Source organism: Acanthopagrus latus, chromosome 19, assembly GCF_904848185.1.
Source record: "Acanthopagrus latus isolate v.2019 chromosome 19, fAcaLat1.1, whole genome shotgun sequence".
Classification (NCBI taxonomy): Eukaryota; Metazoa; Chordata; class Actinopteri; order Spariformes; family Sparidae; genus Acanthopagrus; species Acanthopagrus latus.
This window is the reverse complement of record NC_051057.1, coordinates 683,083-698,874: the sequence shown is the minus strand read 5'-3', so window position 1 is coordinate 698,874 and position 15,792 is coordinate 683,083. Positions and strand designations below refer to the sequence as shown.

General features: G+C 44.2%; 1 protein-coding gene and 2 long non-coding RNA genes across 3 annotated transcripts in view; 2 read left to right on the top strand and 1 right to left on the bottom strand.

Annotated features, from left to right (window-relative positions):
* The window catches only part of LOC119008774 (2-lysophosphatidate phosphatase PLPPR4), a 79,553-nt gene that overhangs the window by 34,622 nt on the left and 29,139 nt on the right, over window positions 1–15,792 (top strand). Inside the window, exon 3 of the mRNA XM_037079429.1 lies at window positions 14,472–14,601. Within this exon, the coding sequence (XP_036935324.1) occupies window positions 14,472–14,601 (130 nt within the window). The remainder of the gene's footprint in view (window positions 1–14,471; window positions 14,602–15,792) is intronic.
* Window positions 3,459–4,533, top strand: LOC119008798. The gene is made up of 3 exons (XR_005071547.1): window positions 3,459–3,518; window positions 3,673–3,819; window positions 4,080–4,533. It is a non-coding gene; the product is annotated as an uncharacterized LOC119008798 (long non-coding RNA).
* Window positions 4,269–5,803, bottom strand: LOC119008807. The gene is made up of 4 exons (XR_005071559.1): window positions 5,532–5,803; window positions 4,942–5,011; window positions 4,692–4,851; window positions 4,269–4,401 (listed from the first exon to the last, which is right to left on the bottom strand). It is a non-coding gene; the product is annotated as an uncharacterized LOC119008807 (long non-coding RNA).

Here is a 15,792-nt window from a genome sequence, read left to right as displayed (position 1 = left end):
GCCGGCCTATGATAATGACTGGAGTGAAGGAGCAGATTCTGAACAGCCTGTAGGAGTGCCATGTTACCAGTGGGTGGGCTGCAGAGGCCATGCAGGAATCGCTTGTTTTCCTCATTCTTGGAGTTGGCAGGCTCAGGGAGGACCAGCTTATATATGTAGAGACCAGACAAAACATGTTTTCTTATGATATGGAACCTTTAAGAAACTACCACTCACCAGAGACTGATAGACAGGTGGTCTGTAGAACTGGTCACTTGTCAGGTAGAAGCTGCAGTCAGATGCTGCTTTAGGGATTCTCTGGTGACAGTGTTCTCTGGTGACAGGGTGCCACAACAGAATACTGAATATATAAACAAATAATTGCATGTTATATCCAGCCAGCATATCTAACTTGTATGTACACTGGTTGTACTGACTTTATTTTGCAATCAGAGCGAGTGAGCGAAGTTGAGCGGCGAGAATTTCCACTCCGGTTATGTGGGCGTTTGCTCCTTCGCTCCATCGCTCAAAGTTATACGAGACAGCCCTGCTCAAAGACCGCTCTTTGCGCACCCTAAATTTCATTCAGCACCGGTGAAATTGCTCCACGCTCACTCAAATTTATAAGAGGGAGCAATTCCTGATGTTTTCCACTGAATTCGCCTGGGACACAATGGCGGATGTGGCCTAAACTGACGTGCAGCGGCTTTGTTGCTGGAGAGAGCCAGTCGATTGAAACCGTTTTTAGTTTGTAAAGAGCAGTAGATTGTTTTGGGCTGTCACCTCGTCCTCTTTCTGTGTTCTGTCTGTTTGAGCCAGTGGATGGCCTTGAACTGCCAGTGGTATCGTAATGGAACTGGAGCAAAACGGAACCATCGCTCTGGCCTTTGGATTAAAACCCGCTCTGCGCTCCGACTATATTTCGCACGCTCCGCTCCCTGTTCCGTTCCCCACTCGCTCCGCTCATATGCCCTGGTTGCAATTCAATATTTAGAAGAGGAAAATATTTTAATGTCACATACAGTTATAGTCACCACAATGTAATGAAACTCATCCTTGAGGCACAGGATTCTTTTGGCCGGATTGGACTAAATCCTGATCTGTTCTGAAAATTGGTAATTTCAAAGCAGGTCCAAAAATTTCTGATCCTGAACATTCAGATCCAATCTTACATTTTATCTGGATGAAATGCTGCTTTTGGGTATTTCAAAAGTGAGAATCACGGACTAGAAACAGGAAATAATGAGCAGCGTCTGTTTACAGAGACTCACCTGTTTACCAGAAAGATGTTGTTTTTCAAGTGGATAAACATATTTAAAATGTTATTTTCTGTATGAAATTGTTGACAGATAAGTACTTTTGAGATCTTATATAAGTATAGCATGTAATATTTACCACAGATAGCAATGTAGTTGCTAAAATGTGTACAGATTGTGAGTGCATGTGCTTGTCTACACTCTTTGTTGACCTCAAAGGGGCACTTCACAAAAACTAATACAAAAACTTGATTTGCCCTTTTTCTGTACTTGTAGTAAAATCTAGCCACGCAAATTGCTTTGGTTTAATTTGGGAGACCACACTATTAAACTAAAGATCTCTTTGGATCTCTTACACTTTGGTCAAGCCTGCCTTAGTTTTGATTCAACTTTTTCTTTTAAAGGGGACATATTATGCAAAACCCACTTTTTCCTTGCTTTACTATGTATAATTGCATATCCGGAGTGCCTCCCGACCCCTTAAGAGTGATTTAGGATTTAGGACCTCTACCTCTACAGGCGGAGTCAGGAAATGTGTCTCTAAGAGAGCCATTTGGATTTCACCCGCACACTTACGTGAGAGTGCGGGTGATTTGAATGCTCCAGCCCTCACGCTGGATATCTCCTCCCATATTACTCAGGCTACCCGAAGGAGGATCTGCCATTTTCTCGCTTCACTTGTATGCGACAACCTGACCGCAACCATGTGCAACCCGAAAGCCAAGCACTCCTGCTCTGTCGTCGGATGTACGGACACTCATGTTTCCCTACATTGCCTTCCTACCAAAAAGGATATCAGAGCGAAGTGGCAATTTTTTTTTTTTCAGGGAAACGTCCCAGCTTCACTGAGCAAAAGCGTTGTTGTCTGTGCCAATCACTTCACACCGGACTGTTTCAGCAACCAGGGTCAGTATCAGGCTGGACTGGCAACGAGATTGTTCCTCAAAGATGGATCAATACCCACTGTCCGTGTCAACGCCACAGAAGAAGAAACTGTAAGTATTTTTAAAAACAGTGTTGTTTGTGTTACTTTGGCTGTTTAGCACATGAGCTAACGGGTGATGTAAATATGAGGCTGAGCTAATGTTACAACAGTGGGCTTACTGGTCTTAGGATTCACGGTAATGTTAATGTTGCCTAACCTTAATTTGTCATATCAGCACTCATGACAGTGAACTGAGAAATTGAATTGGCATATTGAGATTTGATCGCTTCTAACCGGCCGGTGATCCACTAAGATGTTGTCCGCGGACGACGAGCTAGCTAGCGCTGCTCGGCCGAGCAGCGCTAGCTAGCTCATCGTCCGCAGACAACTTCTCAGTTGCTACAGCTACTGTTCCGTCATGAACACGCATGGGAAACCGTCTCTTCCACATGCTCACAGCCGATCAGACGGTGTGAAATTGTCCCAGTTGTCCGCGGACGACGAGCTAGCTAGCGCTACTCGGCCGTGAACAGCGCTAGCTAGCCATCGTCATGTTCACGGCCGAACAGCGCTAGCTAGCTCATCGTCCGCGGACAACTTCTCAGTTACTACAGCTACTGTTCCGACTTGAACACGCATGGGAAACCGTCTCCTCCACGTGCTCACAGCCGATCAGACGGTGTGAAATTGTCTCAGTTGTTCGCGGACGGAGAGCTAATGTTCCGCCGTGAACACGCAGAGAGGACAGTATGAAATGCTCTGTTATTCACGGCCAGTGAGCTACGTTACGTCAATTAGCATGTTGTGCTAAAGGCTAAAGGACAGTGTGTTAGATGCCCAGGAGCACCTTGGCAGTCGAACGACTTATTTTGTGTTGATATACACGTAACTACGTGTGTAGTGTTAGCTGCTGGTACGAGAGACCCGATCTGACAGTACCAAAACTTTATCTGCAGTCAAGCAATCTTTACTTTGCTTTGGAGCCTGAGACAGGGGTTACCTGTCTGCTGTGCTACGATTAACGTTAGTTATATGAAGGCATGGACACAATATGTATTGCTCACTTACTAAATCTAATGTGAAATGAGGAATTTGCATGGGTTTGCTCGGATTATGATTTGCCAGAATTTGCCTTATCAAATGGATTGTTTTAATCATCATTTCTGTCTACATAGCTTTGTTTTATGTAACATGAGAAACGGACACATAACATATTCCTTCCTTTTGTGTTTAGCCAAGCACATCTGTACAGCAGTCTGTAGTGCATCATGTTGCCTGCCAGACAGACCAACCAGTGAAATGCACGGTTGGCACACAGCTTTCCATGAGAACTCTCCGGCCTCACTTCAGAAGCACAGGTTTGTTGAACAAAAGCATATGATGTAATGTTAGTCACTATGTTACTCTAATATGTAATTTTGTTTTACTCTGTTATGAATATGGACTGGTGGACAGCTGATTTTAGTTTAGTGTGTATACTATGATTTTTAAAGTACTGTTTTTCCACCCAAGACTCTACCTGGCTGCCCTGCATTACAATGAAAATACTGACTGACCACAGGCAACATCTACAGGTGGAGAGCTGCTGTACAGTCAACCTCCCCAAATCTAAGCATGGAGAATGAACTGCAAAGCCTGTGAAAGCAGAGCCAACATTCCGTAAGTTTTACAATCTCTTATTTGAACCCCATGAATAAAAAATAAAGATGGACACACAGGCAATAACACAAGGTTGAAAATAAACACAAATAAAATCTGAATGATTTTTTTGATGGTTTTCAAAATAATAAATAAGGAGAATGTATAAATTAGGAGAAACACGAAGAGACACTTGACAACACTGCAGCACAAGGCTTTTTGGTTCTTGTGCATTTTCTTGTAAACATTGTTTCTTGTAATTTTTGTTTATTGCACTGCAGACTACGTTGATGCACTGTTGGACCTGATCTTCGAGAAGGTTTTCCAGGACCCTGGCCCATATGTGAACGAGGTGCTGAAACTTAGAATCCCTGAAGACCTCTCGGCTCAGTATGAAAGACCCAACAAGCTGGACGTTATAGCCAGTTACGTCTCAAGGTTCAATCAAGGACAGGACTGAACCTAACATACTGTCCTTCAGCGTCAGGGAACTCTGCATGAATCCTCAGCACCACACAGGCAGGCAGCACAGCTCTCACTCTTCGCCCCAGAAAGCACCAGCACCAGCTTACAAAGCTTCTGTAGGCTAGGTATCTATATTGGCTGGACACAAATCAGTAGAAAGTCAGCACTGAATGTTCAAATCCATGGCACCTGGCAAGTTTAACTGTTCCACTTTAGATATTTATTTTGTATGTCTACAATTGTTTCTTGCAATAAAACATCTCTCCCAACTGTTCTGTCTGTTTTCATTGTTTGATATGTAGTTTTCATGTTACCAAGTAAAAGATAGTAAAGATAAACTATAAGCAATGTAAGACAGAGGAAGCAGTTATGTACTTCATAACACTTTTGCAATAAATTAATAATATTTATGGGCCTAAAAAGCTTACTGCACTATTCCCCTCAGACGTAAAGGTCCGCAATCTGCCCGATAAATGTTCAGTGCATTCTGCAGTGAAAACACATTCAGGCAGACAGGCTCTAGGCCAGGATGGTCCAGCATGCAGGATGGTGGCTCAGGAAGCTGCTGTAACTAAGTCTTCGTGTAACCTAGACGTTATGAAAGGTAAGTGAGTGACAATGGATTAAAGAAAAGAGACTGCAAAATAACAACCTTGTTTGCCCAGTGTTCACACTTACCTGTGGTATTTCCATACAGCATATATTCTCAGGCTCTGTAGGCACTTGTTCACAACTGCCACAGGAACACCTGTTTTTAAGCAGAATTCATATCATTCATTGGAAGCTACATAGCCAATCAATCACATTGCGTTGTTTCTTTTGTAATATTTAAAGTATATAGACTGTTGGAACCGGTTCAAAAACAATACTGCTGGTAGAGAGGTGACGGGAGGCAACTGTGGCTTATTGAAAACTACAGTTGTTGGACATTGCTAGCTAATTACAGGTCGTCACTGCAAATAAGAGCAGGTTCTCAATTGACTTACCTGGCCACATAAAAGTAAATAATAATACGGGGTTACGCCTTTCTCTCGTAACGGCAATTGCTAAATTGCATCCGTGTTACTGCAACTGCAGAGCAATAAACGCCAGTCGAGGTTTGGCTAAGCTTTGTTATGTAAACACTCGAATCGGGAGAAGGGGGTTGTGATCTGTAACAGCACGGGGCAGACGGCTTCTAAGCCCGTAAAACTTCCATTTGTCTATGCAGTAACAAGTAACAAGTAATGTCGAGGTAAAAAAAAAGAAAAAAAAAAAAAGTAAACTACCAAACACTGAGAAACATCCATGTTCATTCTTGGCTGCTGAACTCCTTCTGGAGCCTCTTGTTGTTCTGGGTCGGACTCCGGCTCGAACATGTACGGTTGCACCGCAGTTTGTTGTCCGGCGGCCATTTCTTCCGGTAACTCAGCCGTTGCCAAGGTCACACAATGCCGTCCTCACATCTTCCGCAGGCAGGGAGAGGTGGGCGGCGCAAATACATCTTTGGGCGGTGCACGTAGTAGCTTATTAGCATTTAAAGGGAGAGGCACTGAAACCGGCCGCGCCTGGAGGAGGGCTGTGAAACTGGTGTTTCAAGAACCTTGCTGTGCTCAATCCTTAAGCTTTTTCGACCAAAGCATGTTACTAACATTCCATTTAGACATCAGGGAACCATGTCAGGAAGCAGAAATGAGCATAATATGTCACCTTTAAAACATGCAGATGATGTAAGGAAGTTGTTTTTTTTTGTTTTTTTTTAGTGTCCACCCCTGGTTATCAAGCGCATCTGCCACCTTTCCTGTCCAAGGTTGTTTCGAAATCAAACCATCCATTATACAGTTTCTTAAATCATGTAACTTGCAAATTTGAATCTGGAAAAAGCTGATGACCTTACCCCCTGAAAAGACATGGCACATCTGCATTGCACTGTTGATCAATGTGCAGGCTCAGTACAACAGCGCAACATCAAAAAATAACTATACACAGTTAAAGCAGGCAAAAAATAATGTATTACACTACGTAGTTACAGAAAAATCAAGAACAAAGGATGAAAACGAACTAAATTTGTAATCAAGCTTACATTGAATACCATTTGTCACACCACGGTGAGGTTGTCTTGTCTTTGGATCTGTCTCGTGAATTTCATGTTTTATTTTGAAAAGTAACTCTCCTCTCGTTTCAGGTCACTTGCTCTTCCTCTTGTGTCCCCGGTCTGACGTCATCCCTAATTCCTGATTGTTTCCACCTGTGCTCCCCTTCCCCATTTGTATAAAGTCTTTGTCTTCCCCTGTATGCGTCGCCAAAGTATTTCGTCTTCCATGTCGTGTACCCAAGCCAGTTACCACAGTTCTGACCCTCGAATCGCTAAGTATATTTCTTGTTTTATTTATCTGCCTTTTTGTCCTCTCAAGAAGAGTGAATTTATGTTGTAATTTTCTGGTTAAGATTTTGTGTTTTGAGTTTGAGTTTTCAGAGCCCTTTTGTTTCTCCTCCTCGTGAGTGATTTTGTGTTCATAAATTTTGATAAGACAGAGCAGTTATTTTTCATAGCCTGGTGTTTCCTCTTCGGAGAGATTTGTTTTGTAATTTTTATATCGAAGATTGATTCTCAGATTAGAGTAGGTTTTCCTCCTGCGGGAGCGCTTTCTGTTATTTCTGTTCCATGTTGGTTGTTTTGTTTGTTTCTCAGATTTTCATAGTCATTTGTTTCTCATTCATTCTGGAGAGTTGCAAAAACAGATCAATAAAACTTGACTTTAACTTCTGCTTATTCTGCATCTGAGTCCTCTTTCCTGTCCAAGTCTGACAGTGTACTTTGGCCAGCTATGAACTCAGCAGAAGCAGAGCGACTCTCGGAGGTGCTGCGGACCCAGGAAGCTCGCCTAACCCACCAGGAGGAGTTCCAGACCGCCATGGCTGCCAACATGGGGCAACTCTTCTCCCAGATCCAGGAGCTACTGGGACAATTCTGTCGCCAAAGCCCCGCCACTCCGATTCCGCCTTCTCCAGCCACCCCAGAAGTACAAGCATCATCCGGAGGAGCCTCTTGCAAACTGGCCCCTCCAACTAAGTACGCCGGTGAGCCGGGACTTTGTCGAACCTTTTTAATAGACTGTTCGATTCACTTTGAGCTAATGCCTCAAGCTTTTCTGACCGAACGAGCCAAGGTGGCTTTTATGATCTCACACCTAACCGGGCGGGCCAAAGCTTGGGCTTCGGCCGAATGGAGCCGAAATTCCACAGTATGTGAGACCATTGTCGGATTCCAGACGGCGCTGACAAAAACCTTCGACCCCGTGTGTTCCAGCAGAGAGAAGGCTCAAGAACTCAGCACCCTGAGACAAGGTAAAGACTCGGTTTGCGATTATGCTATTCATTTTTGCACGCTGGCTGCTGAGAGTGGGTGGAACAATGCCGCTCTCTACCATACCTTTCTGAAAGGATTATCAGCGGAAATTCAAGATCTGTTGGTTCCATTGGATTTACCCACCAGTCTGGACGCACTCATCGCCCTCGCTATTCGCACGGACAATCGTCGCACTCAACTCCGAAGATACCGTGAAGAGAGACGAAGCGGCCGAGATCCCCAAACAGCTCCAAGGGAATCAAGATGGTCGACTCCGCACCAAGTGTCTCCGGAAAAATCCCATCTACGCTCCGAAGAAGAACCCATGCAGCTAGGAAGAGCTCGATTATCCTCGGAAGAACGACTGAAAAGACGCCAGGAGGGAAGGTGCTTTTATTGCGGAGAAGCCGGTCACCTAGTCAACTCATGCCCAGCCAAACGGATCCAGGGGGTGAGTTCTAATCAGGTTGCTAAGTCTGCTGTTCGTGTACTCACACCAGTTACGATTAATTCACACATTGACATGGATGTACTGATTGACTCAGGCGCGGATGAAAGCTTAATGGATTGTAACTTAGCCAAGAAGTTACACATTGACTGTGAGCCTCTAGCCAGACCCATTCGTGCACGCTCTCTTAATGGAGCAGATACTTTTGTCATCACTCACATAAGCAACCCGGTTAGATTGTCTATTGGAAACCATCATGAGGAGATCCAATTTCATTTATTTACCTCCACCTCTCACTCTCTGATTCTGGGACAGCCTTGGCTTTTTCGTCACAATCCCCACATAGACTGGAAGAGTGGCCAGATCAGAGGGTGGGGGGAGGAATGCACCGAACACTGCATTTCTGAACCGGTCGCCGAAATAAATTTGTTCTCCACTAACCCTGTCTCAGAACCAGAATATCCGGACCTGACCGCCGTCCCGAGCTGTTACCACCATCTCAAGGAAGTTTTTGATAAAGCCAAAGCATTGTCTCTACCTCCTCACCGTCCATACGACTGCGCCATTGAACTGATTCCTGGCTCTACCATTCCGAAGGGGCGACTTTATTCCATATCCGGACCCGAGAGAAAAGCTATGAACGAATACATCACCGCCTCTCTGAAAGCCGGACTCATTCGCCCCTCATCATCACCAGCGGGAGCCGGTTTCTTCTCTGTGGGTAAGAAGGATGGTTCGCTCCGCCCATGTATAGACTATAGCCCATTGAATGAAATAACTATAAAAAATCGTTACCCACTTCCACTGATGACATCTGTCTTCGACCAGTTGCAACAGGCGAAAATATTCACTAAACTAGATCTTCGCAATGCCTATCATCTGGTCAGAATCCGGGAAGGAGACGAGTGGAAGACAGGCTTCAACACCCCCAGTGGACACTACAAATACTGTGTTATGCCTTTTGGACTCACTAACGCACCTGCTGTGTTTCAGGCGATGATAAACGACGTACTCAGAGAATTCCTGGACCAGTTCGTCTACGTGTATTTGGACGATATTCTGATTTATTCACCCGATCTTGCCACGCATCAGGACCATGTAACCCAAGTTCTTGAAAGGTTGCTCCAACATAATCTGTATGTCAAAGCTGAAAAAAGTGTCTTTCATGCCGAGACTGTCTTGTTCCTGGGCTTCATTGTAGCCCCTGGAAGAGTACAGATGGATCCGGCTAAAGTTAGCGCTGTAGCCGAATGGCCCACCCCAGACAGCCGCAAAAAGGTGCAGCAATTCCTTGGTTTTGCCAACTTTTACAGGCGGTTTGTCAGAGGTTTCAGCGCAACAGCTGCTCCTCTCCATGCTCTTACCTCCACCCAGGTCCCGTTCATTTGGAACCCTGCGGCTGAAAAGGTGTTTCAGGAACTCAAGCACCGCTTCACCACAGCACCCATCCTCACCTTACCGGACCCCCTGAGACAATTCGTGGTGGAGGTAGATGCCTCTAATGATGGAGTAGGAGCAGTACTGTCCCAAAGATCTGAGAAAGACGGTAAGATGCACCCATGCGCCTTCCTGTCCCGTCGACTATCCGCAGCAGAACGGAACTACGACGTTGGCAATTGAGAACTGTTGGCTGTAAAGCTAGCGTTGGAGGAATGGCGACATTGGCTAGAGGGTGCTGAGATACCTTTCATTGTCTGGACCGATCACAAAAATTTGGAATTTATTAGGAAGGCCAAAAGATTAAACTCTCGCCAGGCCAGGTGGGCGCTGTTCTTTAACCGTTTCTCTTTTACCTTGTCTTACAGGCCGGGATCCAGAAACGTAAAACCTGATGTGCTATCCAGACTCTTTGATCCCGAGCCTAAGACCAAGCAAACCGAACCTATCCTGCCACTGAACTGTGTGGTAGGAGCGGTGACTTGGTCTATAGAAAACGAGGTAAAGCAAGCAAATGGTGGAGCTCCATTGCCTCGTGGCTGTCCCGACGATCGTCTATATGTACCCGCAGAGCTACGGCCACAGGTGATTCATTGGGCTCACACCTCACTGCTTTCATGCCATCCGGGGGTCAAACGAACCATGTACGTCATCTCCCGGAGATTCTGGTGGCCAGCAATGGAGTCGGAGGTCCGGGAGTACATAGAGGCGTGTTCAGTCTGTGTTCGCAACAAGTCTTCATCCAAGGCTCAAACTGGACTATTACAACCACTACCCATCCCATCCAGACCTTGGTCGGACATCTCGCTGGACTTTGTCACTGGGCTCCCGGTCTCCCAGGGAAACACTACAGTACTCACAGTGGTGGATCGATTCATTAAGATGGTACATTTTCATTGCACTACCGAAACTACCGTCAGCCAAAGAAACGGCAGAAGTCATGATGACTCAAGTTTTTCGAGTCCACGGATTCCCAAAAGACATTGTTTCGGACCGGGGGCCCCAGTTCATATCCAAATTCTGGAAAGAATTCTGCAGCCTAATTGGAGCCACAGCCAGTCTGACATCAGGATACCACCCAAAAGCAAACGGCCAGACCGAACGCCTAAACCAACAGTTGGAAACCGGCCTCCGATGTGTGGTACACCAGAATCCCTCAACATGGAGCAAACACCTGGTCTGGGTTGAGTATGCACATAATTCATTACCCACTTCGGCTACTGGTCTCTCTCCATTTCATTGTGCTTTTGGTTATCCACCACCTTTTATTTCCAGACAATGAGAAGGAAGTCTCGGTACCCTCAGCATATGCCATGGTTCAGCATTGTCGACGCATCTGGGCAGCCGCCAGACAGGTTCTCATCCGGCAGGGAGATCGGGTGAAAAGGAACGCAGATCGGAGAAGACGTCCAGCTCCTAACTACCATCCTGGACAAAAGGTTTGGCTATCAGCGAAGGATCTCAACCTCAAGGTGGCATCCAAGAAACTGGCTCCACGTTTCGTAGGTCCATTCCCAGTCACCAGGAATATTGGACCAGCAGCGGTTCGTCTGCCTCGGTCCCTACGAGTACATCCCACATTCCACGTCAGTCAAGTCAAGCCGGTAAGAGAAAGTAGGATGGTACCTTGTTTTATTTATCTGCCTTTTTTGTCCTCTCAAGAGTGAATTTATGTTGTAATTTTCTGGTTAAGATTTTGTGTTTTGAGTTTTCAGAGCCCTTTTGTTTCTCCTCCTCGTGAGTGATTTTGTGTTCATAAATTTTGATAAGACAGAGCAGTTATTTTTCATAGCCTGGTGTTTCCTCTTCGGAGAGATTTGTTTTGTAATTTTTATATCGAAGATTGATTCTCAGATTAGAGTAGGTTTTCCTCCTGCGGGAGCGCCTTCTGTTATTCTATGTTCCATGTTGGTTGTTTTGTTTGTTTCTCAGATTTTCATAGTCATTTGTTTCTCATTCATTCTGGAGAGTTGCAAAAACAGATCAATAAAACTTGACTTTACTTCTGCTTATTCTGCATCTGAGTCCTCTTTCCTGTCCAAGTCTGACACCATTTGGGATACCAAATGGTGGAGCTGCAGCAGAACTCAGATCCATGTAGTGTGTGATGCAGACAGCACTGCTGCTGTTACATTGGTATGTTAGTAAAGTTTTCAGCCAGAAAATATTGTTCTATTGCTTTGCGGATCTTCATGATTCGTCTGGGTCATATTTTCAGGAAATATTTTCTGAAATCCAGAATACCAGATCAATCAGAAAAAAATCACATCCCTGAAAACTAGGCATTGGAATTAAATTCGACACAGTTGTTAAAAGTAAGAGCGTTAGGGTAAAATAGATAATAATATACAATCAATGGATCTGTGTGCTTATACATGTGGAGTGTTTATGTAAATGTGCAAAAAGCAAAATGTCCTAAAATATAAATATAGTATTCTCATATACTTTGTATATACAGGCGCAAAAATCGACTTTGAGATTTTAATATGCATGGTAAAATCTTTGTTTATTGTAGAAGCAGTGTTGGAAGGTGCAAGTATGCACCAGTGGAGTGAATGATGTCATAGGCACTACCACTGCCCACGGTGGAGTGTACAGGTCCCCACACACCACCCAGACTCAATCCAGCAGCCAAATGCCTTTATCCGACCACTCCGTTGCCTCTCGTCTAACCCGCTCGGCAGAAAAGTTGGATTTAACATGGTGCTTCGACATGCTGCCAACTCCACAGCAGTGTGTACGTTCTGTGCTTGCGCGAGATGCAATAAGTGGGTGGCGCTACTCTCGTGCGCACAAAGCATTCCTCCCACACACCCCGCTGAATTGCTTGAACACCGCTAATCAGAATGGTAATACAGCTAGCACACAACCAGAGAATCCAATGGCTCTGACGGAGACTTCGCATGTTGAATTAGAGCAGACAACATCTGCACAGTTCCAAAAACTTCCAACGCAGCTGAACACACCAAAGAGATTTGTTCCCGAACTCGTCCGAGTCTCCCCAAACGCTAACCCTACGTCCTGCGGTTTGGCCAGCATGTTCCTGCCTTAACCCTTGGCAAAGCTGATGAGAACTCCCGAGGTGGCTTCAGTCGAACAGCCAAGGTAACCATGTGTCTGACTGGCAAGATGGGAAACTCAACCCTCCGACACGCTGCAAATCATGCACATCTCACAATGCACTCCTCATATCAGCTGACAACACATTCTTCCTCAGAGATCCCGTCTGCAACTTGTGTAGCTGAAGAAGACATGGGGCTTTCCTGTCCTCACATCTGTATGCCTCTCACGGGCTGCAGAGTGATCAAGTGCATTGACTGTCTCTATTTTAGAGCTGCTGCCTGTCGTCAAGCTGAGCTCGATCAACCGGTAGTATTCCGGTGGCATATTCTACCACCCTTTGAGCATGCAAGTTTAAATTTTACATGGTCACATTTGGGCTAGTGATCAAAACTGGGAGAACATCACTCTGCTGAGTGAGAGGTGCCTCACAGTTTTAGGCGTGGGGGTGGTGCTAGTGCTAGTAAACTCAATCAAAAAAATGCTAATGAGCTCCATCTGTCAATGCCTACTTGGAGGGCCTTGCCTGCTACACGTCCCTCTCAGGAAGATGATGCCTCTTATGCACAGTAGCATGCACTAATGTTTTATGGTAGATGAATCGCTATGGCTCGCGGAGGTGCTTTTGTTCAACCATACCAGTTTGACCCAGAATCGGACCCAGAAGGAGGCTCCTGAGGAAATTCAGACTCTGCAACTTCAGTAGGATGTTTCAGTACATCTGTCACCTCTCTGAGCTGTCCTGTAAAATAAATCCATAAAGGCAAAAAAAAAAAGAAAAAAAAAAAACAGAAATAAGCTGAGGTAGCTCCAGAAAGTCATGTTTCTATTTTTGTTTTTTAATATCATGAATTGTTAATATTATTTCCTGGACTATTTATCATGACCATATCATACCATGAATTATTGTTATTGCTACTCGATAATGTTGGACTAAACTGCCATTAAAGACCACATCAGTAAAATGTGCAGTGTTTCTGTGGTGTTGTTTTATATTGATCTCTTCTTTCACTTTCTGCTGCAGTTTCTGTCAGATCAAGCTGTTGTTCTTAGTTAACTAATTCCCTCTGTCTCCCTTGTATGGCATGTAATTTAGGTCAAAATGCTTATTCCCTATGTACTGAATACACTCTGATCATTAAACAGTAAAAATGACTGACTGTGAAGGGTTTGCCAGTTCTTTGTCTGTAAATGACACAAATTGATCTTTATTCCATAAAGAGAGAAATTAAGACAAAATGTCCATGTTTTACTTGAGAAAAATATGGTAAACATTTCACAGATAAACCCTGGTTCAGTATTGGGTATGAGGATTAAGTACTCCTTATCCATGTCACCATCCATCACTGATGCTGCCTTCCTTTTCTCTGTACATTGTTTGCCTCTCTTCTCTTTTCAACATAAATTTTTCTCAGTATCAGACTTTTTTTGAGCAGGGACTGTGATCCTAGATAGGTTTTGCAGAATGCCAGGTACTGCCACTGCAAAATCATGTGTCACTTATAGAGGTGCATATATGAGAGTACCACACAGGCCAATCTTGGCTCAAACCTGAGCATGGACTGCCATAGATATGTGACAGCCCACATCAACCAGATAATACCAGTGGGTTAAAAAGCACTGAAACTCTACTATTACTGTTTTTACACCTGTCTACAAGCATGATGTAAAAAAAATTAAAATGTATACAGGAATATGTATACCTCAATCAAAAACACAATAAAATGTTTAGACTAGTCTAGGGTGTAGTCTGCCGCACACCCAGTGTATGCAGGAATAAGATGCCCATTGAAAAAAAAAATTATGATGGTAAAACTTGAGGGATAAAAATAGGATTTTGAAAAATGAGGGGACATGCCTACCCTCCTCCAGAAAAGAAATCATGCACTGTCAACCACACACATATGACACATATGTTCTGTGTTTTGTTAACAGATTATGATTGGGGAGGCCATCCTATTCTGCTGCATGTCTCGGAAGAAGAGTGGTGCTGGGGCGGAGGCTAACATCAACGCTGCTGGCTGCAACTTCAACTCCTTCATACGCAGAGCTGTCCGCTTCGTTGGTACACTGATATTTGTTTTTCTAACACTAAGTATGCCAACTGAAATGGAGAGACACACAGACTGCCAAGCTCAGAGTTTGTATCTCATACTTATCCACCCTGGGTGTTTTACGGAAATGACTACAAACATACATAATCATTATTCCGCTGAATTTTGCAGAAAATCACAGTTTCAGTTTCAGAGCATTCAGAGCATCCTCTGTATGGGAGATATTTTTGGTCATAATTGAAATTCAAAGTCCAAACAGAAACATTTTAAGTAAAATAATTTTAAGAATTCAGTTTACTACACAACTAGGAATAATACGGTCATAAATAAACACAAACAAAAAAGTGCATTTATCATTGAAACATTGCACAAGACCATCTTAATTCCAGGAATTACAAATATGAATTCTACCACTGACTATCCCAGTACTGAATTGGCCACATTTTCCCACCTTGACCAGACAACTGTACGAACATCTACTAAGTCTTGATCTAGTCTTGTTTCCTGCTCTTTATAGAGACCCATTTAACAATACTAAGCAAATGGGATCTTTAGTTGTTTTTCAGCTTCTCCACTTAGCAAAAAAACAATTTTTATTTAACTCATATTGTGCCAAGATTACTCAACCCAAACAGACCATTGTGTTGTTTTAAATGTGTATGTATTTCAATATGTGCTACTGTGTGACATGTACACTGCAGTATGTGTCTATCAACAATTAAAAACGTGCATTTCAAAGTAATTAAAAAGGTCAGAAATAGAATAGCAAGAAAAAAACTCCTACATACATAAGAACATATTTAGTGTAAAAAATGCATGTATGTATGCTACTGGGAGCAGTGCTGATTGTAAAGTCTGACAGCAGCAGGAAGGAAGGCCCTGCCATACCTCTTCTACAAACACTTGGGGTGTATCAGTCTGTTGCTGAATGAGCTGCCAGTGACAGTGACCTGCGGGAGGTGGGACTCCTGCACCAGCAGTGATGACAGCTTGTCCATTCACCACCTGCACTGGGGCAAGAGGGCATCCCAGGATGGAGCTGGCCTTCTTGATAAGTTTATCAAGTCTCCTCCTGCCTGCAGCTGAGATGCTGCTGCTCCCGCAGACTACTCTGTGTAAAATGGCTGATGCCTCCACAGAGTCACAGAAAGAAGTCAGGAGAGCCCCCAGCACTCTAAAGTACCTGAGCTTCCTCAGCAGGT